This window comes from Chroicocephalus ridibundus, chromosome 23 (assembly GCF_963924245.1).
Source record: "Chroicocephalus ridibundus chromosome 23, bChrRid1.1, whole genome shotgun sequence".
NCBI lineage: Eukaryota > Metazoa > Chordata > Aves > Charadriiformes > Laridae > Chroicocephalus > Chroicocephalus ridibundus.
In genome coordinates this window covers 1,314,752-1,340,718 of record NC_086306.1, presented here as the reverse complement: position 1 = coordinate 1,340,718, position 25,967 = coordinate 1,314,752, and the positions used below count along the sequence as shown (strand labels likewise).

Here is a 25,967-nt window from a genome sequence, read left to right as displayed (position 1 = left end):
CATTTCAGGAAAGTGCAAAGAGGTACACAAAGTTAAACTGGAAGTCAAAATTATTTTAACTCGATGCAGGATCAGCAGTCCCAATGTTAAAGTGCTGTGAATTTAAAATGTTCATTTCAGATTATGATTGCTTCTCTTCTTGGAGTTTTCCTGGCTCCAGCCCTTGCTAACAGGGTAAGTGCAGAGCTACACGCAACTAGACACTGCCGCCTTTAGTGGTCTTTAGCTATAGCCTATGAAAAACATGTTTCTGAAAATAAAGCTGTATTTAAAGCCCGATACTTAGCAGAAAACTACTTATTGTTTTATACCAAAGAAAATATTTCAGTCCTTGATATACCAAGGGAAAGAGACAGTTGCTAGATACAGAATCAACAAAGTCTGCCTTGAGATTAGCACAAACACTGTGAAAGTCATTGTGTGGAGAGAAACAAATGTTACCCATGAAGGATCTGACCACAAAATCCAGTGAAATGCTCTCTGGAACCCTCTGCCTGCCGGTTCCGTCTGGGGAAAGAACAACAATGAATTAGTTTACTTTCCTTAGAAATTTTTCTTGCAAGCTTGATACTGAACTTCCAGTAATGTGAAAGCTTGTCTGTCTTCATAAGGTGGATGCATCAGACGCAAGAAAACCAGGGCTAGATAAAGCCTGAACGTGAGGCTTGACACAACAGTACTAAAGGCTTCCCAGTCTCCCCTCTAAGGCCAGAAGCCATCTCCCCCTTAATTGCATCCCTAAAAGCATTAATCTCCCCAAACGTGGTTACTACAGCTCTTGCTTTGTTGAGGGAAAGACCACTGGGAATCCACAAACCTAAACCCTTACCTCCTTTCATCTTTTTCAAAGATCAGAACGGCAAGAGGCACCACAGTGAGCACTCACACTGCTCTTTCCCTGACACTGGGGTCAGCACCGATGCAAAGGAGGGCTCCAAGGACTGGAAGTCTGTCTGGGACATCGAGACTGTAAGTGGCCACCACCATGGCTCGAAAAAATAGAAAATAACCAAAAGGTTTTTGAAAAACACAGAATCACAGAATGGTAAGGGTTGGAAGGGACCTCTGGAGACCCACTCCAACACGTCCATGTCCTTCTTGTGTAGAGGACTCCAGAGCTGGACGCAGTACTCCAGGTGGGGTCTCACGAGAGTGGAGTAGAGGGGGAGAATGACCTCCCTCGACCTGCTGGCCACGCTTCTCCTGATGCAGCCCAGGATACGATTGGCTTTCTGGGCTGCTAGTGCACTCTGACGGCTCTTGTTGAGCCTCTTGTCCACCAGCACCCCCAAGTCCTTTTCTTCAGGGCTGCTCTCAAATCCATTCTCTGCCCAACCTGTATTTGTGCCTGGGATTGCCCTGACCCAGATGGAGGACCTTGCACTTGGTCTTGTTGAACCTCATGAGGTTCGCATGGGCCCACCTCTCCAGCCTGTCGAGGTCCCTCTGGGTGGCATTCCTTCCCTCCAGCGTGTCAGCCGCCCCACACAGCTTGGTGTCGCCGGCAAACTTGCTGAGGGTGCACTCTATGCCACTGTCCATGTTGCTGACAAAGATGTTAAACAAGACCAGTCCCAGTACTGATCCTTGAGTGAATCCACTTGTCACTGGCCTCCACTTGGACATGGACCCATTGACAGCCACTCTTTGGGTGCAGCCATCAAGCCAGTTCCTTATCCACTGAGTGGTCCATCCATCAAATTCGTGCTTTTCCAATTTAGAGACCAGGATGTTGTGTGGCACAGTGTCAAACGCTTTGCATAAGTCCAGGTAGATAACGTCAGTTGCTCTCCCCTTATCTACCAATGCTGTGGCAACACCATACAAGGCCACCAAATTTGTAAGGCACGATTCGCCTTTGGTGAAGCCATCTTGGCTATCACCGATCACCTCCTTATTTTCCATGTGCCTTAGCAGAGTTTCCAGGACGATCCACTCCATGATCTTGCCAGGCACAGAGGTAAGACTGACCAGTCTGTAGTTCCATGGGTCATCCTTTTTTCCTTTTTTGAAAATGGGGGTTATGTTTCCCCTTTTCCAATCAGCAGGAACTTCAACAATTTCCTCCTCATGTTTAGGTGGAACGTCCTATGGTCAAGTTTGTGCCCATTACCCCTTGTCCTGTCCCCGGGCACCACTGAAAAGAGCCTGGCCCCATCCTCCTGGCACCCCCCCTTGAAGTATTTATCAGCATTGATAAGATCCCCCCTCAGTCTTCCCTTCTCCAGACTAAAATGACCTAAATCCCTCAGCCTTTCCTCATCGGAGAGATGTTCCAGTCCCCTCAGCATCTTGGTAGCCATTTGCTGCACCCTCTCCAGCAGTTCCCTGTCCTTCTGGAACCGGGGAGCCCAGAACTGGACCCAGGGCTCCAGATGGGGCCTCCCCAGGGCAGGGGAGAGCAGAGGGGGAGGATGACCTCCCTCCACCTGCTGGCCACACTCTTCCTGATGCCCCCAGGATGCCATTGGTCTTCTTGGCCACCAGGGCCCATTGCTGGCTCATGGTCATCCCGTTGTCCCCCAGGACTCCCAGGTCTCTTTCCACAGAGCTGCTCTCCAGCAGGTCACCCCCAACCTGTGCTGGTGCAGGGGGTTATTCCTCCCCAGGGGCAGCACCCTACACTTGCCCTCGTTGAATTCCATAAGGTGCCTCTCCGCCCAGATCTCCAGCCTGTCCAGGTCTCTCTGGACGGTGGCACAGCCCTCTGGGGTGTCAGCCACCCCCCCCAGCTTTGTGTCACCAGCAAACTTGCTGAGGGGACACTCCGTCCCTTCATCCAGGTCATTGATGAATATATTGAAGAAGACTGGACCCAGTACTGACCGCTGGGGAACACCACTTGTCACTGAACTTGAACTAGACTCTGTGCCCCTAATCACAACTCTTTGAGTTCTATCTTTCAACCAGTTTTCAATCCACCCCACTGTCCATGCATCTAACCCACACTTGCGAAGCTTCCTTATAAGGATGCTTTGGGAGACTGTGTTGAACGCATTGTCAAGGTAGACAATGTCCGCTGCCCTCCCCTCATCTATCCATCCAGTCATTCCATCATAGAAGGTTATGACATAGGCAAAAATTATTTCCCCTTGGTGAATCCATGTTGAGTACTTTTGATAGCTTTCTTTTCCTCCACATGCCTTGAGATGATGCTGAGAACGAGCTGTTCCATCACCTTTCCAGGGATGGAGGTGAACTTCAACAACCTGAGCTTCAAACTAAGTTTCAACAAAACATAAGAAGATTTTAGAGGAGATGCTGAAGAACATTCCCACTTCACCATTGTTTCTGCTGCACTGATGTTTTCAGCAGTGAATTCCTTCCCCTGACTTAAGCACTGTAACGTATCATACACGTGGCATTACTGGAGAAGGCAATTTACCTTTTACCAAAGTCCCTTGTCAGCCTCCACGACACATGCACCTGGACAACATAATTGAAAAAACAATATTTTCCTTCCCTATCATTATTTGGACTGTAGAAAGCCCTTTTTTTGAACAAGTACTTCTCTCTGGCAATCCGCTTATCTTCCACGGTATATCGTTTGCAACAAAAAGCTTTTTTTCTTTTTCATTTCAACAGGGCTACGTAGCAACCAAGGTACTTTCAAAGCACACCTGCATCATTGCTAAAATAGACAAGAGGTTTTTCCTTGATAAACCCTTTCCTGCACCACCTCGAGGACACCAGGTAGGATGGTGAATGACAGTGGTGAGAAAGCTGAAGACAAGTTCCTCAGCAGAGCTAAGAAACACACAAATTTGCACACAGATGGTGAACTACATTTTTGAGTTTTCCAAATGTTGCTTTCTGTGTTTGTCTCTGATGCTTTAGGGACATAGTCCACACCAACGTCCTCCCAGAGAGAATCGCTTCATTATCTCAAGAAACAGACTCCAAAGTTTACGCGCATATGGAAAACGCATTCAAGCTCTGTGCAATTGCAAAGAGACAGATGCACCATTGCTCTCATCAACCCAGCAATCAAGCTGCAAGTAACACAATTGATAAGTGCATTAAATGCAGCTTGGAGTTGACTACGGGTGGTCCTGAACTGTCTTTGAAGAACGTTTAACACAGGAAGCAAAAAAGCATACCCTCACCAATCAGAAGTGCAGTTGGGAATCTGAAAGAATCAAACCAGAGCTGGGACTAGTTGCTTCAACTAAGACGATCACGTCTGAAACGCCGTCTGTCTGGAAAATACCAGACCTTCACCTTCCCTCCTGGCTCAGAGGCCCTTCTGCTGGAGTTTGAAAGGAGTTGCTCCATGAGACACTTTACCCGTTCTCCTGACAGTCAAGGGCTACTCTAAATAAAGGATGCAGCAGCCTGGTCGGTTCAGGAAAATGGTTCTGGGGTCTTGAATAGTTAACTGACATTAAAACCAAAGCAAAACTGCACCCCAAAGCAGGTTATTATCCCCTCCAAAGAAAAGCAGCCACGTGGTTGCAGTATTTAAACACAGTTCCTGTCTGACTTGCCTTGTAGTTTGTGGAGGGAATCTCCTCTCCTTTTCCAATGTCACACTGCATTTTCCCTGACATCAAGCAGGCACAGCCCTCGTCACTTGCCCCATCGCATCTCACTGGGAAATGTCTTTCTGGGGCCCTTGGAGCCCTTGAAAACTATGGGCCACACTCTGTAACAGGTGATGGTTTAAAGGCCCCTGAGGCAGCAGGAGTCTGACCTGAGCAGGGCCTATGGCACAGCACAACATCACACACCCCCGGCTGTCACAGCCCTGTGTGCAAAGGGAGCAGCAGCCTTGTAGGAAAACAGGGGGACCCTCTCCTGGGCTCAAACCAGAGACTCCACGGTCCCCTTGGCAAGGAATACCTGGGCACGGATGCTTCTGGCAAGGGATGACGCCTGCCCCAATACTATCCTTGTTGTCATAGCCCTGAGAGCAAAGGGGGTAGGAGGCTTGCAGAGAAACTGGGATAACCACCATTTGGCATAATTTTATGTCTCAAAAGCGCCCTTTGGAATTGCAGACTCAATTCAGTGAACCTGAGACCAGATTTAATTTAAAATTGCACTTGCAGGACCGCTTAGAAGTTATTTTTATGCGCTAAAACCCCCTACCTCTATTAATAATATGCTGGATTCCAGTTGAAAAGTAATTTTGCAACCTTTACCTGCCACAGACTCGGGCTGCACACAGAATTAAATGAGCAACTTGACAAAAACCTCCGTAACTGAATAATCACCTCTTTCAACGAGTATTTGTATCACCACAGAAAAGAAGCTGAGGCAAGGAGAGAAAAAAATTATTCTTGCCACCTCAAAGAACAAAGACACCCACAGACTGGCATATGTATGACGCTTTTCAGCTTGAACTGCCTATTTATCGTAAAATAATTTTCAGTGGCAATGTGGTATTTGGGCCAAATATTCTGGCGGGCCCTATGGTTACATGGTAACATACAGTACATTTTGGGAAGTACAAAGGCTCTTGTTTATTTTGTATTTTGTCTACTGTAAGGCTTTTCTTTTCAACCCGAAGCTATCTCTCGTCTGAAGTTTGGTGTGAATTTTCAAAAGTAATTAGTACATGTCAGAAAGTTACTTAAGTTACTTTAAAACATGTTTAATTTTTCATGGCAAATGGATTCTTATCTGACAATCATCAGACTCGGGAAGGTCAAAATTTGCAGAAGTATAATCCCCGTATTTATGAAGTAGTTACAGCAGGAAATACTTTCCAGTGACAGGCAGACAGGGATGCAAATGGCAAAATAATTTTATTTCAACACTTAACAGTTCCACTTATATACATCTGAAAACGTATATAAGGTGGACAGTTCACCTTGTGCATTCTACCTGCACCGGCATCAGCTCTGCAGTCAAGATGAAACTCACTGTGAGTATGCATGCTTTTTCTTCCTTAGAAACTAAAACTTTGATTCAAAACCATTGCCTTTCTCTCTCAGAAGTGCCTGTGTCTGTCTATAACAGAAAGGTATTCTCTGGGGAGATTTTCCTCCTCCAGAGTGAGCAACTCAGACCCTATTAACCTAATCAGATGAAGAGGTAAGGATTTTTTTAAAGGCTTAGCTATACATTATTTGATCTACAGGAAGCCTAATCCATGTCCATTTTTGTCAATGCTTTTGCAAAACCAGAGCAATGCACTAATGGATCAACTGCTTTCTTGTAATGCCCAACCAGAAGAAATTTACATTCCTTCTCCCCATCCCGGTGAAGTATCTGTATGCCTCTGTACAGGTCTCAGAAGCAACTTCAGAGTCGGCTCTTAAAAAAGCAACCTCCTACCTTCCCAGTTTGCGTTATTCTAGGGTAAAGCAAGGATGACTCATTTTAGGTGACTACTGTAATTCCAGTATGAAACCAAAAAAGGATCCAAAGAGTACACTTTAACACCAGATCAGGAAAAAGGCACTAGCTTTCTCACGACCAGATTTGTCAGCCAGACCTGCAGCTACAATTTTGTTTTCGATTTTGATTTCAGATCGTGACTACCGTCCTTCTTGGACTCTTGCTGACTCCAGCCCTTGCTGAATACGTGAGTATACTGACCAAGTTACACATCCATTGCTGCTGTTTTCTAGATTCCCTCCTTCTACAATTTTCCTTGCTTCTTTCCCCATCCCTTTGGAGGATAGGAATCTAAAACTTCTTTCATGCACAAAACTCTACAGCCACCAGGAGACAGTTGTAAGATACAGAAATTATTCGCTGAATCTATTACAAGAATTCTTACGGCTACTCCAGAATGCCACAGCCTTATTTTGTTGTCATTTTGAAAAGACGGTGGTCACTAGAGGTGCTCCCTGTGGGCCACATTTTTTCTGTTCTAGCAGTGTTTTTCTAAAGCTCTGGGCAGATAACTGGCTCTAACTTGAAAGTCTAAAAGGGTTGTTTAATTTTGTTCTCTAGTTTCCGCAAAAAGGTGGAAGCCAGCCAGTCATAACCAGGCAATTCACCATTGTCGGAGGCTTCCAAATTCTGACCCTCAACAGGGAATGGCGCGTGGCAACTATCGAGCAAAGGAGCAACCAAGGATCATGGAAAACCATTTGGAACTACAATCTGGTGAGTGGCAAGGAGCACGCTTTTTTCCGAAAACGTACAAGATGACCAGCTCCTATACAGAGATGACCAAAATATAGGATTTGTTTCTTTATTCTTAACACCGAGTCCAAGTTTTGGGGTCAAAACTATCTGCATTTATTGCTTTTTTTTAAATGCAGATGTGATCCCAATCTCCGTTCTTGAAAAACTGAATTCCTTATTGTCAAAAACTTTATTTTACAGGGCTACATTGCAAGCAGAGTGCTGTCACAGGGAACTTGCTACATTTCCGTAATGAACAGAAATGTGATACCTCGCTTTGAGACCCTCATCACGCTGGCTGAGCAGAACATGGTAAGATGAAACAGGAGTAGTTGCTTGCAAAGTTGTAGGGTGATGCAAAGGAAACATTGTTCTTTTCTTTTAAACCCACAGTTACTTTAAAAGCCATTTAGATCACGCCATTGAGTATGAAGTACCATATTGATTAGGCTTGTGTCGGGTCGATGGTTGGACTCGATGATCCGAAAGGTCCCTTCCAACTTAGACAATTCTAGGAATCTACGACGATTCTATGAAGCATTGGAGGAGGCTTTTCCTGTTTTTTTCTGATGCTGTAGATTACTTAGATTATTTTGACGATGTTTTAAAAGATTATTTAGACAGACTGCTTTTTAAACAATTTGTTACGCTTAAAGATTTTAGATTTTTGGCATGGTGCTCTTCATCATCTCAGTCTTTGAAGGCTACAAATCCCATTTTTTTAGGCAGCTCTAGCTGAGGAAGAGCAAATAATCCAGTAACGAGGAAAAAAGTTTAAATAAGATTTCAAGCTTTCCAAACTTCTTCAAAAGAACCAAGCACCCTACGAGCACGAGTTCAGCCCACACAATGAGCCACAGACATTTTAAACCCGATTTTAGCATTCAGCATACTAACCTTTTGTAGACACTGGCTTGTCTGGAAGCCTGAGAACTGAGTCCTTGTAAAAATCCTGGCTTTAAAGGACAAGAAGGCATGGTGGGGAAGAAAAAGGGAAGAGTTCACGCGGGTACCGGCCTGAGCAAAACCATTCGGCTCTAGCTAGTTCTAGGCTTGCTTGCACTACGGTGCATCTCACTGCGCCCCGAGGCTTATCTCAACTCCTTGCTTAGCAGCAAGAAGGAAGCATATTGGAGTGGGCATTCAGGAACCCTTTGATAAGATTCCACCAGAACTTTGAAAGCCTACATCAATCCCCGTCATCCCTGCTAAGTGTGCCTTTACCCTGGAGTTCTTCAAGCTGTTTCTTGACCGTGCTTTATCTTTCCTGAGAGGATGAGATTTTCACAAGTGGCAGGATTTTTTTTTTCTGAACAGCCACGTGGCTTGGGGCTTTGCTGTGGGAATGGTTTTTCAAGAGAAAAAGAGTAGGTGCCTCAACTGGCCCCTCTTCCCAGCTACGTTTTCTATGAGGAAGTTTAGGTCTGCAGGTTGCTAGGGAACAGCTGGAAACCTTCCATGGCGTTAATTATTTCTGGGCAGTAATATCTAAAAATACTTCTGAGTCATTTCAATACAAAATTGGGTTTTTCGTTTTGGAACATTGCTTTGCAGATGCTGTTGTTCAGACCTCCATTTTCCTTTAGGGCCTAAGAGAGCACCTCTATAGTCAACAGCCTTTCCCCCATATTAATTGTCTGAGCCCAAACAGGAATCCGGTGGCTGGAGCTGAATAAGGAGAGGTGCAAAGCAGCAGGAAGCCTAGGGCATCAGAGAAAAGGCAGGCGTCCAGACACTTTGTCCAGACAACGGAGCGCTCAAGTAGGAAAAGATAGCTGAAATTCATTTGAAACAAAGCACTCTGGAGCAGTTCAGAAAAAGCTGCCCCACTGAGACACTCCGAGTTCTCAAACAGGTCATAAGCAACACTTGCACATAATTTTACTGTAAATGCATCTGCCCTGTGTTGCTGCTGCCCTCTTTGGCTCCCCTGTTAGAAGGCTGAATGAACAGCCTTCCCCTTCCAGGCTTCCAAGTTACAACCTGAGCAAAGGAATACGCGTAGCATTAAGCAGATTGAGGCATTCATTGATCCTGCTGAGTGATGTTCTTTGATGTTTAGGGCCTGAGAGGACAAGGACAACCTGCAAGGGAGATCACGTTTGTCGTCAAGGGCCCTGTCCTTGACCTCTCCTCTTACGGAACAGACATCATGGCTATGTGCAGAGGACTCACAACCTACCTGACTTACGAAGTTTACGGTGAGTGCAAGCAAATGAATTACCAACCAGGCATTTTTTCCCCTTGGGCAATAATACACAAATGCTGCTCTTCCAACTAGAGATGGGCACAAATCAAGAACCTCAGGAGTTGCAGAAAGGGTTCAGTAGCTCTGCAGATCAGCATTGGAACAGTGCTGAGTCACAACCTCCATAAATGGTGAATTTCAGAGGTGGAAGGATTGCTTTACCTAGGAGTTTAAAGACCTACACACTTCACAGGATTCGCCAGTCATGTCAAAGCCTGTCAGGGCCTGTGAACTGGCACTAGCATAACCGTATAGCGGACAGCAATAGATACTAACAGTGTAGAGTATAATAGTGCCCCTCGCTACTGGAAAACCAAAAGAATATGGAATAGCAAGTCTTTGTGATCATTCATTTCTGATCCAGTTGTGTTTGGTGACTCCAGAGGAATCTTTCACTATCCATGTAAAATATTTCTATTACAGCAGTTATTAAAAACATTGCTCCCTCAGAGTAATAACATGCACGGTCGGTAGGATGCCAGCCATTGCTATGGAGACTAGTATAAATCAACTGCCTTGCTGTGGGTGCCATAATCACATCCTGATCACTTGCAATAGAATTTCTTGTATCGTGGGGAAAAAAAAGGAAATTCTTTTAAAATGTATATATAGGAACTCAGTTTAACTCAGAGGAGTTAATCCTGAAGCACCAGCAAAGTACTCTGAGCCTTACTGCAAGCCGATTGCCTGCAAACCCTGTCACGAGAAAGACGCTCTGCAGATCAGGCACAGGATGTGGCATCCAGACATAGCAGCAGTTCCACCCGCTCACTGCTTGCTTTGCTAATTGCTTTGGTACTCGAGATGGCTCAATTTGATTACAAATGCAAGTGCAGCGTGCCAGGTATTAAGGGCTGCCGATGAATTCAAAGAGCACTTAACACCATCTTAGCTATGACCTCATGGTATTTTTTCTTTCTTTTCTTGTTTTTAAAGGACCACAAAATACATACAATTACGGATCATGCACTGTACTTGATGTCCTGCAACTCGTGGACCTCAAGTACTGTCAGGCAAATAACAAGGGCCCAATCCAAGGCTATCAACCTTTCTGAAGCAAGCACGGATGCCCAATAGCTGCTGTACAACCCCAATGCTGTTCTTCCCTGGCATCTCCTCTTTCGAGAGATTCCTTCTTGATGCTTCAGATCAATTGGCAACCATATCTTTCAATTAAAGACCTTTAGCATGGATTAACTCTGGCTAGTTTCTCATTACTATAGCCTTTATCATCTATGAACGCATCCTGAAAATATTTTGATTGCATCTCTTCTACCCCTTGTCAGCCCTTTGAATGCGCTTTTAAAAGCCTGCTCTTAACACAGGGCACACCCACAGAGGTGGGCAAGCATCAGAGTATGTATATTACAAATACGGCACACTGAGTAGTTACCTTATGAACCTCACGAAATTCAACAAGGGCGAGTGCAGGGTGCTGCCCCTGGGGAGGAATAACCCCCCGCACCAGCACAGGTTGGGGATGACCTGCTGGAGAGCAGCTCTGTGGAGAGAGACCTGGGAGTCCTGGGGGACAACGGGATGACTGTGAGCCAGCAATGGGCCCTGGTGGCCAAGAAGGCCAATGGCATCCTGGGGGGCATCCAGAAGAGCGTGGCCAGCAGGTGGAGGGAGGTCATCCTCCCCCTCTGCTCTGCCCTGCCCTGGGGAGGCCCCATCTGGAGCCCTGGGTCCAGTTCTGGGCTCCCCGGTTCCAGAAGGACAGGGAACTGCTGGAGAGGGGACAGCAAAAGGCCACCAAGATGCTGAGGGGACTGGAACATCGCTCCGATGAGGAAAGGCTGAGGGATTTGGGTCTCTTCAGTCTGGAAAAAAGAAGACGGAGGGGGGATCTTATCAATGCTGATAAATACTTCAAGGGGGGTGTCAGGAGGATGGGGCCAGGCTCTTCTCAGTGGTGCCCGGGGACAGGACAAGGGGTAACGAGCACAAACGTGACCATGGGACGTTCCATCTCAACATGAGGAGGAACTTCTTTCCTTTGAGGGTGGTAAAGCCCTGGCACAGGCTGCCCAGAGAGATGGGGGAGTCTCCGTCTCTGGAGACATTCCAGACCCGCCTGGACACGTTCCCGTGCTGCGAGATCACCAGCTGTCTCCTCCCAAACGCCTCTAACTCAGCCTTGAAGATGCCAACAAAGCAGGCTCAGTTTTACTTCCTTCATGCTGCAATGGCACCGCAGAGACAGATAAAAGACTTATTCCATTTATGCTGCCAGGGACATGTAGAAAGAGTCTTTGTGCTTGCCTGATAGCTAGTGCGGGATTCTCCATATGTCCAATCTTCCAGCAGTATAAATTTGACATGAATCAAGCTAGCAATACGGTAATGTTTCTGCTGAATTAATGAGGACATTAGACAAAGTGTTTATGTCAGATTTGTCAGCTCTAGGCTAAGGACAAACAACGCCATCTCTACTTTGACCCACCATGAAGCCTGCTGTTAGAAAGTTAACCCTTTCCCACCCCCTCTTCCCCCCCATTTATCTTTGACTGTTGTCACCTAACGCTCAGAACTTTAAAAACTCAAGACTGATTATTTCCTCGGTTCTAACAAAAATGGCAGGTTGCCCTGGGTCGTGCAGGTGAATACAAATCTCTCTGTAAGAATACCAGCCATGCAGTGTCCCTCAGTTTCTCTTACCCTCTCACTGATCCCCACAGGCTTTATTCTGTAGCAGCTCACTTAGGCACATCTCAGGCAAAGGCATCTCAATTATCTGGGTTAGCACACATCAGTCCTAGCAGAGGAGAGAGTGAGACAGTACTTTATGGCAGCTAATCTCCTTCCTTTTTGGCATTACACAAGTTCTTTTAATTCCTTCACACGCCAGCGGTTTGCATTTTGCTGAGGCTGAGGCTAAATAAGACAGAAAGCGGCAAGAAACAAAGTTTGGGAGGGATTTTCACTTATTTTTACTCATTATACAGTACCCTAACAAAATCTTTTGGCTCTTGTCATGCCCTACTTTGCCACCTTATTGGCATTTCTCTATGTAACTCCCTCCCCAATAGGGACCGGAAAGAAACTGTTTAGTAGCAGTACGTGCATTTTAATGCCAAACGTACATGAGTGAAAGAAAAGGAAACTTCAGCCACCTAACAAAGCAAAGCAAAGCAAAGCAACTTCTTGGCAGCAACAAAAACACACCTATGATGCTCACCACAAAAATGGAGCACAAGCGCTCTGAAGAAACTGACTTAAGACAAGGGCTCAAACAAACCTGATGCTTCAATGGAAACTTTATGGCTTGTTAGCAAGTGGAGCTGTTACACGTCTCCTGACCCCAGCCCAGAGTCCGTGCCTCCCGGCACACCCCCAACAGCATATGACACATTTGCTTCACACCACTGGGAGGAGAGTTCTGAAGAACAAGTACAGCAAGAACAGCCTCACTACAGATCTTCCAGCCCATACCATCCTCCAGCACTGCAGAAAACTACCCCAGTCCAGCAGGTGACATTTAACAGCAGAGAGCAGTTCACGGCACGTGTCCACAAAGGCATCGCCCAGGCTCTGATATGCAACAATATGGGATTTTAAGAAGCCACCGTTGCACCCTGCAGACATTCGTCTGCATTTTGCCCCTTAAAACCTAAAGGCTGCACTAGTAAGTGCCTTACTAAAGACAGTTGCTCAGTCAAAGGAGATCTGTAAACCTCATTAGGAGAGGACAATTTGACAACACAGCACGGGCCGAAGGGGGAAAAATTTTCCATTTATCCCTTCCAGTCCAAACTCCAGTTTGGAGCACACGTCAGTAGAATTAACCTCTTCCAAAGAAAGCCTGCAAGAAGGAGCAGGGTCACTTAAGATCCCATGCCTCGCCTCCGAGATACACGGTCACATTCTCCATGATTGAAAAGGGTGAGTCAGACACTGCAAATCCAGCAATGCGGTAGGATTTACTTTTAAATCCCATAGGATTATGTGAAATGTAGTCAGGAACTCTGAATCTTTCATTCTGTGCAGCTCTGCTCCCGCCTGCTGGGCACGTGTGCTTATCCTTTTGCCTTAAAGCCCATGGAAACCAACCCACAGAAGACCCTAAGAGTCATTTAAGCAAACAGTGCTTCATCAGTGCCATTTGCGTATTCACTTGCTCAAAGTTAGATGTGCATTTCTAGATAATCACTGTTACCTTAGACTTGATCGTTTCAGGATTCATACACCTTCATGTCTCCAAGGGGCTCGTTCCTGCTGGCTAACGATCTGGTCAAACTGAACCGACTGCTACGGAGAATATTGAGTTTGCGCCCTTGTGAATGACAGGGGACTGAGAATCCGGACACCCGTACTCTCGTTTGCACTTGGTCATTAGAGCAGTCAGAGTTTTAAAAAGTATTTTCTAAGAACCTGACCTTAATTGAGTGCTTTCATTTAAGAAGGGAGGTCAAACTCAGCCACCCAATTTCCAGAAGTGCTGAAAACCAGAAGCCCCTAATGATTTCCTCCACATTGCTCCAAACTCAGGATCAGTGCCACCTTTGTCTAAATTCAATTAGAGAGAAATATACCACCCTTTGAGTAGACCAGGATGAATTTGGTCCGGCTCTAAGGGAATGTAAAAAACCACTTGCAGAGGTGCTGCAAGGATGCTGTAGCCCTGGCAAAGCGCTTGGAAGTGGTTAAAGTAAGGGCAAAGCAAAGCAATACACATGCAACACTTCGTAGAGGAGGGAAGGCTGTTGAGAAGTGCACAGCCCTATTTCCTACGGCACTAACCACAGGGCACAACACTGCACCCCCTGCTCCTAGGCAGGGTTAGGCAGACATGAAAACACAAGACTTGGAAAGCAACTGCATGGCTTTCCCGGATTATGGCAGAGTTATTCCCTACACCATATTTCCTCCTGTTTTATTTAATACCTTGCAAACAATATATTTTCATCTGTAAACTGAGCCTGATATTCCTCGTCGGGAAGAGGTTGCATCCAGATGCCGAGTTAGCAGCCCTTGTTAGAACAGCTAGTGGAAGGAACTCTAATCGCCAGGAAGATAATACAATACAGCCTTACAGGCTGCAGCACAGGGAAATAAAATCAAAGCGGGTCAAAGTCAGGTAAAAGCAAGCGACAAGGGAGTCTGTTGAAAAATTAGAGCAACGCAGGGAAGAAAAAGGCCTTCCTGGCCACTGGGTGTCAGCCTTGACTTACACGGTGCCCAACTGAACGGTGAAGGCACACAACTCATACCCGGGGAAGTCTTGTCCTACGCCACGTGAGACAGTGCAGCTCCGCTGATCCTAGCAGAGCTGTGCCGAGTTACCCCAGCTGAAGACACGGCCAGTGAATTTAAGGACAAGTCTACACTGCTGACAGGGAAGCAATTCCTGTACAATGATAATACATTTGTGATGATGACATTGGTCAGGGCAGGCAATTTGTTGCATCTCGATTATCCATGCAGGCTGCTGTAGCAGCTTCCTGAAGTGCCGTGAAAGCTTGCGAACAAGGCTTTGAGATCTCGACAGTAACGATAAAACATGAAAACCTGCTGATAACACTTTGCATCATTTTGCAGATTCTATTCACGCACCAAGGCCATCACTTGGAGCTTAATTAACTATGCTGTGTGTGATTTAAACACCTTCCTGCCTGTCTCTTTCACACAAAGAATACCACGCACCCAGACCTCTGACAGCTGTTAGGTCTTTCACACAAAAGCTTCAGCCGTCACAATATTTTTGTCTCTGGCATTTTTAGCGAGCAAGGGAGGGAGGGACAGACATTCCAACACCCCCTCCTGTGTCTCACATGAGCTGCCTATTATGGAGCTGCTTTTCTCCAGAGTGTTGATCCTGCTCTTACCAGACCGTAAACAAAAAGACACATGCTCAAGATAGGCACATGAAGAGGCCTAGCCCTGGAGAAAGTCAGAGTTATAGCACAAAGCACGGTGTTTCCCTTTGCCAGAAGCTCCCTCCATCTCAGAGTGCTCTAAGCTTCATCTGATGCCTCATTCCTTGGCTTTTGCCCAAGCTTTCCTGGGCCTTCTGTCAGCCTGAATCCACAGATACACAAGGAATCGGGTCTCCTCCTCCGCTCCCTTCTTCCTCTGCTAGCTTCAGGCCACTGTTATTTTCCTGAGGTACCGATTTTTATTTACTTTAATTTCTTTTGACTCCACATAGTTGTTCAGCTCAGGGCCAGTCAGAAACAACCGAAAGAGATTCTCAGTCTTCTTTTAATCTTTAGGCAGACACAGGTCATAACCTCGCCGGCTCTGGTAGGAGCCCTAGCTCTACCTCAGATCAGAAGCTGGCCCTAAGTACTTTCCCAAGATGCTCAAAACCAGCACATCAGTCTCCAGGGAGGAAGCTTTTCTTCTATCCTTCCTATTTTCACACGCTCCATCCAGCTCATTTGCTTTGAAAAATACTAAAAAGGAATCCACGGACTAGTCTCAGCCCCTTCCTTAGGGCAGTACAAACTTCAACACCCTGTTCTGCTCCTGGCTAGCCCCTGACAAGCTCTGACTTCCAAAGGCTATCCGCTTCCCTCAGGGCTGACCAGGGTTTGGCAGCAGGACCATTTGCCCATGTCTCTGTATTATCCACATTAGAGATGATGGAGCTGGTGTACTTGCTGAGCATAGCCAGGTGTGGGAGGGAGAACACTCCCAAAGTTTTAATCATCAATGCAGCAAGGTGCCTGACTAATGTGTAATCCAGACGTTTCCACTTCCGTCAAAAGTCTGCTGTCATGCTTTTTGTCCTTTTCCCTTGAAACCTATCCTGCTGCTTTTCCTGGTCTTTCCTCAGATTGTTTGCATTTGCTAAGAACTTTTTCTAGGACAAATTTCACTCCTTACGCAACAAAGAACAGCTTGAAAGCCTGGCTCAAGTGCACTTGCATCCCCTCTCAGAAACTAGACCTGGTCCCCCAGGCTTGATACAACACCTGAAGCTGCTCTGCTAACCAGTGTCAGTACTGGGAGAACAGGTGTGTTGCTCAGGCCCGAGAGGATGGGAGAGGGAGGGCTAGGAGCCCCTGCTCCTGGGCTCTCTAGTTTAGCTCTTGCTGGCCTGGGGGGGGCTGCTCTGAGTGAGGAATGCTCTTGCTTTTGGGCCGTCCTGCTCCGGTTTTGGAGTTTGTGGTGCTGTTTGTGGAAGGAGACAGAAAATGCAAGCGTAGCTGACGTTACATTTTCCAGCAAGTTTTCCTGGCAGAGGGAGGGTTTAGGCTCCAGTGGCTGAAAGGAGCTTGCTAAGGATGGTAAGAGGGGGCAGCCCGTTTCACAGGCACAGCCGTTGCTCGATATTTCTCAGGACTGAGAAAACCCAAGGGACGAAACCTGGTGTGGCTTGTCACTTCAGTTTTTGTGAAGCTACTCCAGGTTTTTCAAGGTCTTTATACCCGGATGCTGCCAACGTGGGAAACCAAGATGTCTCTGCATAGTGCTGCGTGGCCGCTGTAAGCAAACTGCTTCTCTGCTCGTTCCTAAAGCTGCTGTGGGATGTGTTCAGTGTGCTCGCTGCAGGAATGAGATGTTTAAAACCAGTGACTCCGGTCAGCTTGAGTTTTCGCCACCAGGTGGCATTCTCTGAGCTTTTTTTGCTAAGGAAAAACAGCACTTACCATCCTTAATAATAACAATAATAAATGAGGGAGGGGGGCGAGTTCCTCAAACCCTCCCTGTCATTTCTGAAGTGTGTAACAAAGCAAGATTTGTTCGGAGGCTGCTTCTTCTCTCGCTAAACAATGGTGCTGCTTTCAGAGAGCTGCAAGTGAGACCGAGGGTCAAGTCCCTTTAAAAAAAAAAAGTGAAATACAGTATTGTGCATCTTGAAATCTGAAACCAAGAAACAGAAGTGCAAGGGAAACAAGGGGGAAAGTCTTGCAATTCCTGAGAACAACTCTTGCAAGTGGAGTTTCAAGGAATAAAAGATACACATACATACAGACCTGCCTACAGATTTAAAGGTCACTGAATGGCTTTTGTGGAGAAACCTGTGAAATAAAGGAGCCTGGAAGAAGAGATTTCTTTTTCTCCTCCTCTCTGGATATAATGGCTATTGCAAAGCAAAGCATCTTGAGATTTGGCTGCAGATGTCTCTTCCTAGCAAGTTTTGTGCTAGCCTGTGATGGACAAGGTGGAAAGAGAGAGAACGGTGGTCCTGCCTGTTATGGAGGATTTGATTTGTATTTCATTCTGGACAAGTAAGTCGGTTCTCCTCTGCTCTTTTTCAAAGAAGTCTTTCTCTAGGCATGAACTGGAATGGCATATACTGATACCGAGGAGGTTTTCTTTGGATTTTGCTTTTGCAGAAATCACTGTGTCCCCAAGGGACCTAGGAAACTGCTTACTGCTCTGGCATTGTTTTTGTTGTGGCAACTTCTTTGGTAGGTCTAGTATATAATCTCATTGTGTTCTGTAAATCAATTAGTTATAAATGTTGCTGTGGCTGCTATAGAAGCTTTATTGTGTACTTGACCCTGTAGTTTCTTAAAAGAGTGGTTGGGAGAAGGGCAGTATCCTCATCACCTCTCGTTTCCCATGAAGACTGTACAGTTTGCTCAGAGGTAACACCCCACACATTGCAGGGTTTTATTTTGGTATTAAAGACTTCTGGCCCGTAGTTGGCTTCCAGAGCATGTGTCTGCCACTGTGTGGAACAAGAATTCGGTGCCCACCTCTTTTAGCCTGCAGTTGATCTTGTCCCTCTGCCTGGGATTTCTAAAAAAATTAAAACAGACACCCTGAATCCTAATAAGGTTTCTGGGAAAGTCTTTAATCTTCAAGTCAGTTTGAATACACAAACTTACATCCTTAGAAAGGTATCTAGCCATACATTACCTCAGCCTATAACATTACCTCAGCCTATGCAAACATTGAGTTAACTCTTCCCCAACCCCCTTTCTATCTGTTTCTGTCATGCATGTCTTCCCCTGGATAGCAGGTCCTGACAAATTTGATCCCGTGTCTAACAATGCATCTGCATTCCTTTCAGGGAACAGATACGCCAGGGTCTAGAAGAGCTGCAGAAAGTCCTTCCGGGAGGCGACACATACATGCATGAAGGATTTGAAAGGGTAACTAGAGGCGTGCTATAGTGCCTCTAAACTGTGTCTGGGTGCTCCTCAGGAACTGTTAAACAAAGCGATCTGGTTAATACTTCTCTGGTAGGTAAGTGGGGCTGCTTCCCTTTTATGCAATAGGCACGCTGAAGTGTACGCGTTCAGTGTTGGAGCTGGTACAGGCAGCTGCAAACCCTATTACTTATCTTTCTTTTTGCCTTCAGCTTCTCTGGGGGGAGCTGCCTTTTCAGCCTAGGACAAGGCAGAAGGTTTTGCCTTGCAATCCCCCACGGACCCGTGTTCAGGAAGGGTGGAAAGCTGTCTAGAGTCCTGCATGGGTGCTCTAGTAGGCTTGTTAGAGCTGGGTGGGGGCTCAGGCCATGGCTCTAGCCCGTTCTCACTGGTGGGCAAATGATGCTGCGCAGAAGTTATTGCCTGCTCTGATCTTCTCCTCCTGTATGCTTTACAAGCTCAGCAGTTTCTCTAGACCTGAATCCCCTCCCACTTCTGTACTCCACATGCATTTGGGAGGACTCTGGAACTGTCTGCCTATTGAAAACGCATGTGAACACCCAGCAGAAAGTCAGGTGACCTGACAGAGCTGGTGGCTCTGAACTTGGAGCCCAGACCCCAGTCCCAGAGCCTGGGGACTTGTGAAGCTTAGCAGGAGAAGTCCAAAGAACCAAATTTAAATTCAGAACAGAAATGAAATTCGTAAACCAAATATGTTCAGGGTGGCCTACTCTTTAATTTTGAATGGATGCACCCTGAAGTGTTTGCCCTTCTACCTTGCAGAATTTGCTTGGGCATAGGTCAAGTGGGAGACAGAAGCATAACAATATCTCTCTGTAGTTGTTTTATTTGCAAGTAGAGCAGCTGATCTAGAGGTGGTGAGAAACATCCAAGGTCCATTGATAAATATTCCCAAGGAAGAAGGTGAATGTGATTTTCAGATAGCAGAATAGTGGGAGGCTGCATTAAGGATTGACTGTTTGCTGCACAGTGGTACAAGAATCTAGTATGGAAACAGAATGCCTTAAGCAGAGCTTTCAAGAGGAGACTGAGACAAGCTTGTCCTGGAAACAGAACAAGGTCTTACACAGTAAAAGCACTCCTCCCTGCCCTTTTTCCTGGCTTCTACTCTTGTAATTAGTTTTGTAAGCTATTCTCAATGTCAAATGCTCCAGCTGTGTGTGTTTGCCATACAAACTACTCCAGTAATCAGAAGTTGATGGAAGATTTGGAGATTCAGGCTTCCAAGTGTGATGCATCACTGTAATGGCCAAGTTGGCTACACTTGTTGGAAGACATGGACAAAACTGATTTCCATCTCATTGCTAATGACACCATAGGGATCAGCTTTATACAGTTCAGTTTCTCAGTGTCTTTCTTGAGAAGTAGTCAATTAGTTAAATTTCCAGAGACTACAAAATGATTTTGTGACATACAAAATAAGGCTTTTATGTGTATTTTGGATCTTGGAGGCTAGGGACATTCCCGTCACCAGCTGGCATCCACAAATCCATCCCATTAGAAGAACTGCAAATTTTTTCCCTTAGCAATTCATTACTTTCATTCACTGTATTTTATGCCTCGTGCAAACTGCAAAGTGGGTGCAAAACAGATGAACATCAGAGCTCTCTGCTTACAGTGCTGGCAGACTGGCTGCACTCCCATAGTCCCAGCAAGGCATCGGTTAGCAGCAGAATGACAGAGTGTGGCCCTGATGGGTGTAAATGAGACCTGGGCCTCGCTTTCTCAACTACAGCCAGATTCCCTGGCTTTTCCACTAACACCTGACACAATGATCCTCAGCAGCTGAGGACAGTGGAGAACTTTGCTCAGACAGACACATGAGTTTATGATGACACCGAGTCCCTGTCATGCCATCCTGGCAACCAAAAGGAAACTTCAGCGTGCAATCCCAAACTGAGCTACAGTGAAGGGCACAATTAGTCTACAGAGGGACCAACAGAGCTGCTGTTAAATAAGAAGCACTTTTGGAGGAGGTAAATAACACCTCAAAGTGCTGCTTCTGTAGCAGCCACGGCTAAGAAACAAATCCAAATTATGTGAGCCTATACATATCTCTCTCTCTCTCTTAGCCTATTGAACAGCATTCCCAGCTTATTGAACAGCACTGAACAGAATATTCCTAGGCAAAAAGACTCTGACATTTATACTGGCCAATTAAATAACCTAAACATTTTGCAAAGTTTCTGCAGCAAACAAGGCAAATAAACTCTTATGCCATGGCTCTGTATATAATTATCAAATTCAGAGAAATATTAAAATCTACTTTCTAAATACTAGTTGATATAAAACGCCCATTGTTACTGCTCCTCCCTTACTCATTCTTTGTTATTTCTAGCTTATGGTCCCTTTCTAGAATTAGCCCTTAGTCCATCATCAGTTACTACTTCTGTGAAGATAGAGAGGCCGTGCCTGAAGACTGGAAAGCAGATCCTAAAAGACAGAACAGTGCTGAATAAGCTCAGAAAGGAAGGTTAACAAACAACCTTGGTAATTTCTATGATTTAGAACCAACTTCATGATAAAGATAACCCATATTTTAAATCAATGGAGGTGGTAAACTTGCTATGCTCAAAATGTTATCAGCTACGGATAAAATACCAGGCTGAGTCCTTCGCCACATAAGCACAAAGCGTCACTACAGATTTCATTAGGCATGTATTTTATGGTTCTGGTTTATTTTTTTCATTGAAAAATTACTATAAAATACATTGAACTTACCATGACAATCTTTCTTTCATCTTCCTCTATGTAACGAACTCAATCAAGCTGGTATCAAAGCCTCCTCTTATCAGAGCATTTCCCCAGGAAACCTGTCACAATTTTGCGTACACAGGGCACGTGCCAATAAGGTAAACCCATTTTAAGATTTAACTTTGGGATATTACTGTATAAAAAGTAAGAGTACACATCAATTACTAGCAGATCTTGCCTTGCCTACCATCAAAATGAAGTTCATTGTTAGTATGTGTATCACTTATTACAGAGTGAAAATGCCAAATGGGTTGGGACTGCATGGGTGAAATTTCACTTTGGGCACTGGCTTCACTCCACACGCCTACTCAAATGGAAGGAGCGTAGTGCTCTGTTACAAGGGCAAGACGCACATGTAAAATGTTCCAAGGGCAATATTCTCTCCTTCACAACTCAGATGCAAGTCAAGAGTCACAGCAAGTTACATAAAGTTATGGCACAGCTGTCTGATGGGAGCATAGGACAAGAACCACGAGACATGAGAGACTCCAAGCGCATGGCTGCAAAACAGGGGTATTTACAGCTGCCTGAAATTGTTGCAGGATGAATTCCAAACAGTTAGTGCTAAATGCTCTGAGTCACACTTGGATCTTCCTCATAAAATGCCTCCTTTGAAGCAGATGAAATTTGCGACAGCTTCAATATTTGAGGCATTGTCTCCAAGAGAATAATTGTTCACAATAAGGATTATTGCAAAAGAATTTATCATCATAATAATATCAAATCTCTCAAAAATATATGACCAAGTGATATGAGGAGAGGCCGAAGGGGCTGGGCATGTTTAGTTTGGAGAAGAGGAGGCTGAGGGGAGACCTCATTGCCCTCTACAACTACCTGAAAGGAGGGTGTAGAGAGGTGGGTGTTGGCCTCTTCTCCCAGGTGAATAATGACAGGACCAGAGGAAATGGTCTGAAGCTGCGGCAGGGGAGGTTTAGGTTAGATATTAGGAAGAATTACTTTACTGAAAGAGTGGTCAGGCACTGGAACAGCCTGCCCAGGGAGGTGGCTGAGTCACCATCCCTAGAGGTATTTAAGAAACATCTAGATTTGGCACTTCAGGGCATGCTCTGGTGGCAGAGATTGTAGGGGTTTTTCTATGTGTGTATGGTTGGACTCGATGATCTCAAAGGTCCTTTCCAACCATGAAGATTCTATGATTCTATATCAGCAGTAGTTTTGACAAACAACAAGGATGTGAAACGCTATTATTTTCTAAAGGGGCAACAAAGTGTTTAACATTACATTCTTCTGAACAAAAGTGATTGTGCCTACCCTTATACTATAAGCCCTGTGTTCAGAGGCATGAGATCTCCTGTGAGGATGCTCAGGTCCCATTTCAGCTGTGTTCCAAGTACAGAGCTGTACAGTGCACCCACATTCCAACTCTCCACAATAGCTGCACACCTTCATGGATGTTGCATGGATCTGCTCCATGTCTGAAATCAAAAGCTGAGCCCAAAAAGTTCACTCTCTGAAACAAGGTATTTCAGACCACCTTTTTCCAAGGAGTTTACTGAACTGGGGCGGGACATATTTTACCTGTGCAAAGTGTAGTACTGAGGTTAAGAGTAATTTATATCAATTGATGATCTGATGTAAGCTCATTAACAAAAAATTCTTCTGCATATTTAAACACTTGACCCCACTTCAGGAAAGTGCAAAGAGGTACACAAAGTTAAACTGGAAGTCAAAATTATTTTAACTCGATGCAGGATCAGCAGTCCCAATGTTAAAGTGCTGTGAATTTAAAACGTTCATTTCAGATTATGATTGCTTCTCTTCTTGGAGTTTTCCTGGCTCCAGCCCTTGCTAACAGGGTAAGTACAGAGCTACACGCAACTAGACACTGCCGCCTTTAGTGGTCTTTAGCTATAGCCTATGAAAAACATGTTTCTGAAAATAAAGCTGTATTTAAAGCCCGATACTTAGCAGAAAACTACTTATTGTTTTATACCAAAGAAAATATTTCAGTCCTTGATATATCAAGGGAAAGAGACGGTTGCTAGATACAGAATCAACAAAGTCTGCCTTGAGATTAGCACAAACACTGTGAAAGCCATTGTGTGGAGAGAAACAAATGTTACCCATGAAGGATCTGACCACAAAATCCAGTGAAATGCTCTCTGGAACCCTCTGCCTGCGGGTTCCGTCTGGGGAAAGAACAACAATGAATTAGTTTACTTTCCTTAGAAATTTTTCTTGCAAGTTTGATACTGAACTTCCAGTAATGTGAAAGCTTGTCTGTCTTCATAAGGTGGATGCATCAGACGCAAGAAAACCAGGGCTAGATAAAGCCTGAACGTGAGGCTTGACACAACAGTACTAAAGGCTTCCCAGCCTCCCCTCTAAGGCCAGAAGCCATCTCCCCCTTAATTGCATCCCTAAAAGCATTAATCTCCCCAAACGTGGTTACTACAGCTCTTGCTTTGTTGAGGGAAAGACCACTGGGAATCCACAAACCTAAACCCTTACCTCCTTTCATCTTTTTCAAAAATCAGAACGGCAAGAGGCACCACAGTGAGCACTCACACCGCTCTTTCCCTGACACTGGGGTCAGCACCGATGCAAAGGAGGGCTCCAAGGACTGGAAATCTGTCTGGGATGTCGAGACTGTAAGTGGCCACCACCATGGCTTGAAAAAATAGAAAATAACCAAAAGGTTTTTGGGAAACACCTAAGCTTCAACAAAACTTAACAAGATTCAGAGGAGATGCTGAAGAACGTTCCCACTTCACCATTGTTTCTGCTGCACTGATGTTTTCAGCAGTGAATTCCTTCCCCTGACTTAAGCACTGTAACGTATCATACACGTGGCATTACTGGAGAAGGCAGTTTACCTTTTACCAAAGCCCCTTGTCAGCCTCCACGACACATTCACCTGGACAACATAATTGAAAGAACAATATTTTCCTTCCCTATCATTATTTGGACTGTAGAAAGCTTTTTTTTTGAACAAGTACTTCTCTCTGGCAATCCGCTTATCTTCCACGGTATATCGTTTGCAACAAAAAGCTTTTTTTCTTTTTTATTTCAACAGGGCTACGTAGCAACCAAGGTACTTTCAAAGCACACCTGCATCATTGCTAAAATAGACAAGAGGTTTTTCCTTGATAAACCCTTTCCTGCACCACCTCGAGGACACCAGGTAGGATGGTGAATGACAGTGGTGAGAAAGCAAAGCATTTGCCTGTGAGAAGTCCTCGTTCCTGACCCACAGAGAGGAGAAAAGGCTCCAGGAGCTGAAGACAGGTTTCTCAGCAGGGCATTGGTTTTTCTAAATGCTCCTTTCTCGGTTTGTCTCTTTGATGCTTAGGGACTTAGCCCTCACCAGCTTCCTCCCAGAGAGAATCGCTTCACTATCTCAAGAAAGAGACTCCAAAGCTTGCGCCCATATGGAAAATGCATTCAAGCTCTGTGCCGAGGAATTCCCTCTTACCTTGCTTACCCAGCTGCTGGTGAGTATACTAGTAACAGTGTTTTGGAGACCCAAACAAAAAGGAGCAAGGTTAAAAAAAAAGGATGAAAAAGATTTAAGTGAAGATGAGCAAGTTAATTATTGAAATCTTGTGCTTTTCTATGACTTTTATAAATCAGCGAACGCGTGCAAAAGGGAAAAAGCAGGTCTGTCCCTCTTCTGCATGCAACTCGGAGACCAGGCTTTTCAGGAACATTTTGGGCTCTCGCTGTTGGCACAAGCCTGAATTTTTTAAGCAACTTCACGCATATACAATACCTAGCTACCACCAGTCCTGCCACAGCACAACTCTGAGATTTACAACCCCATTTGCAGCTTAGATTTGTCTAAAAAAATTGCACTAACAGTTGCTTCTAGTCTAAGTTTAGAAAGATGCAGCTCAATTTTTAAATGGCATTTCCTGGTCCATTTCCAACATCATGTTGGAAGAATTTCAGCCACATTGTTCTCTTATTTCCTCACTCCAAATCTAATCAGTTTTTCCTTTCCTTTCAGGTTCAAACTTCTTAAAGCAAGATGTCGCATGTTTGAAAGTTAAGATAAACGAGCTGCCTTTCTATTTCTGTGATTAATTCTTCTGGACGAAGTTTGGAGGAAGAACATTCACAGATGTGTGTACCCACAAACAAGGATGTTTCTTGTGACAATCTTCCCTTGATCACATTTTCAACCACTTCTCTGTCCCTTCTTCTGCTCTGTGTGGAGGCAATTGTGTCTCAGCAAAATTTACCATCAACCTCCATTGGTCTGCGCTGTGTTTTTACTAATCCTTTAAAAACGTGGAAGCCATTCCAAGGACAAGTTGCTAAACTGGTGTTCTTGCAAAATCCCAGGTTTGGCATTCAAACCCCAACCTGTACAATTTCCCAGACACATTTCACATGCTGCCTTAAGCAATTATTCATCACTACTCAAAGCAAACGGCACTATTCCTACTGCATAACCATATTTAAGATCATAAGGTCTGAAGTCCGGATTTATAGGAATACGCAGATCTGAGTTATTTCTATTGTAACTTCTTATTAACATACTAAGTATTACAATGTTTTATGGTAGCAGTAAGCGTTGCAACGCAACATGGCCAAGCACAAAGAGACAGAGACACTATTGCTCTCATCAACCCAGCAATCAAGCTGCAAGTAACACAATTGATAAGTGCATTAAATGCAGCTTGGAGTTGACTACGGGTGGTCCTGAACTATCTTTGAAGAACGTTTAACACAGGAAGCAAAAAAGCATACCCTCACCAATCAGAAGTGCAGTTGGGAATCTGAAAGAATCAAACCAGAGTTAGGCCAAATCTAAGGCCAAACGGCTGGGACTAGTTGCTTCAACT

The 25,967-nt window shown here is 45.0% G+C and overlaps 1 protein-coding gene across 1 annotated transcript; it reads left to right on the top strand.

The window, feature by feature from the left end:
* The first annotated feature begins 5,857 nt into the window (after positions 1 to 5,857).
* LOC134526732 (uncharacterized) lies at positions 5,858 to 25,203 on the top strand. The gene is made up of 11 exons (XM_063358910.1): positions 5,858 to 5,869; positions 6,479 to 6,532; positions 6,907 to 7,062; positions 7,285 to 7,395; positions 9,146 to 9,284; positions 10,268 to 10,382; positions 18,303 to 18,384; positions 23,469 to 23,768; positions 24,194 to 24,301; positions 24,470 to 24,611; positions 25,127 to 25,203. Exons 1-11 carry the CDS (start codon positions 5,858 to 5,860, stop codon positions 25,201 to 25,203), a joined length of 1,296 nt encoding a protein of 431 aa, XP_063214980.1.
* Positions 25,204 to 25,967: the final 764 nt, after the last annotated feature.

Coding starts and splice junctions, on each gene's coding strand:
- LOC134526732 (XM_063358910.1), top strand. Junction 9,285..10,267: donor CCTGACTTACGAAGTTTACG/GTGAGTGCAAGC, acceptor TTGTTTTTAAAG/GACCACAAAATACATACAAT. Junction 24,612..25,126: donor CCTTGCTTACCCAGCTGCTG/GTGAGTATACTA, acceptor CTTTCCTTTCAG/GTTCAAACTTCTTAAAGCAA.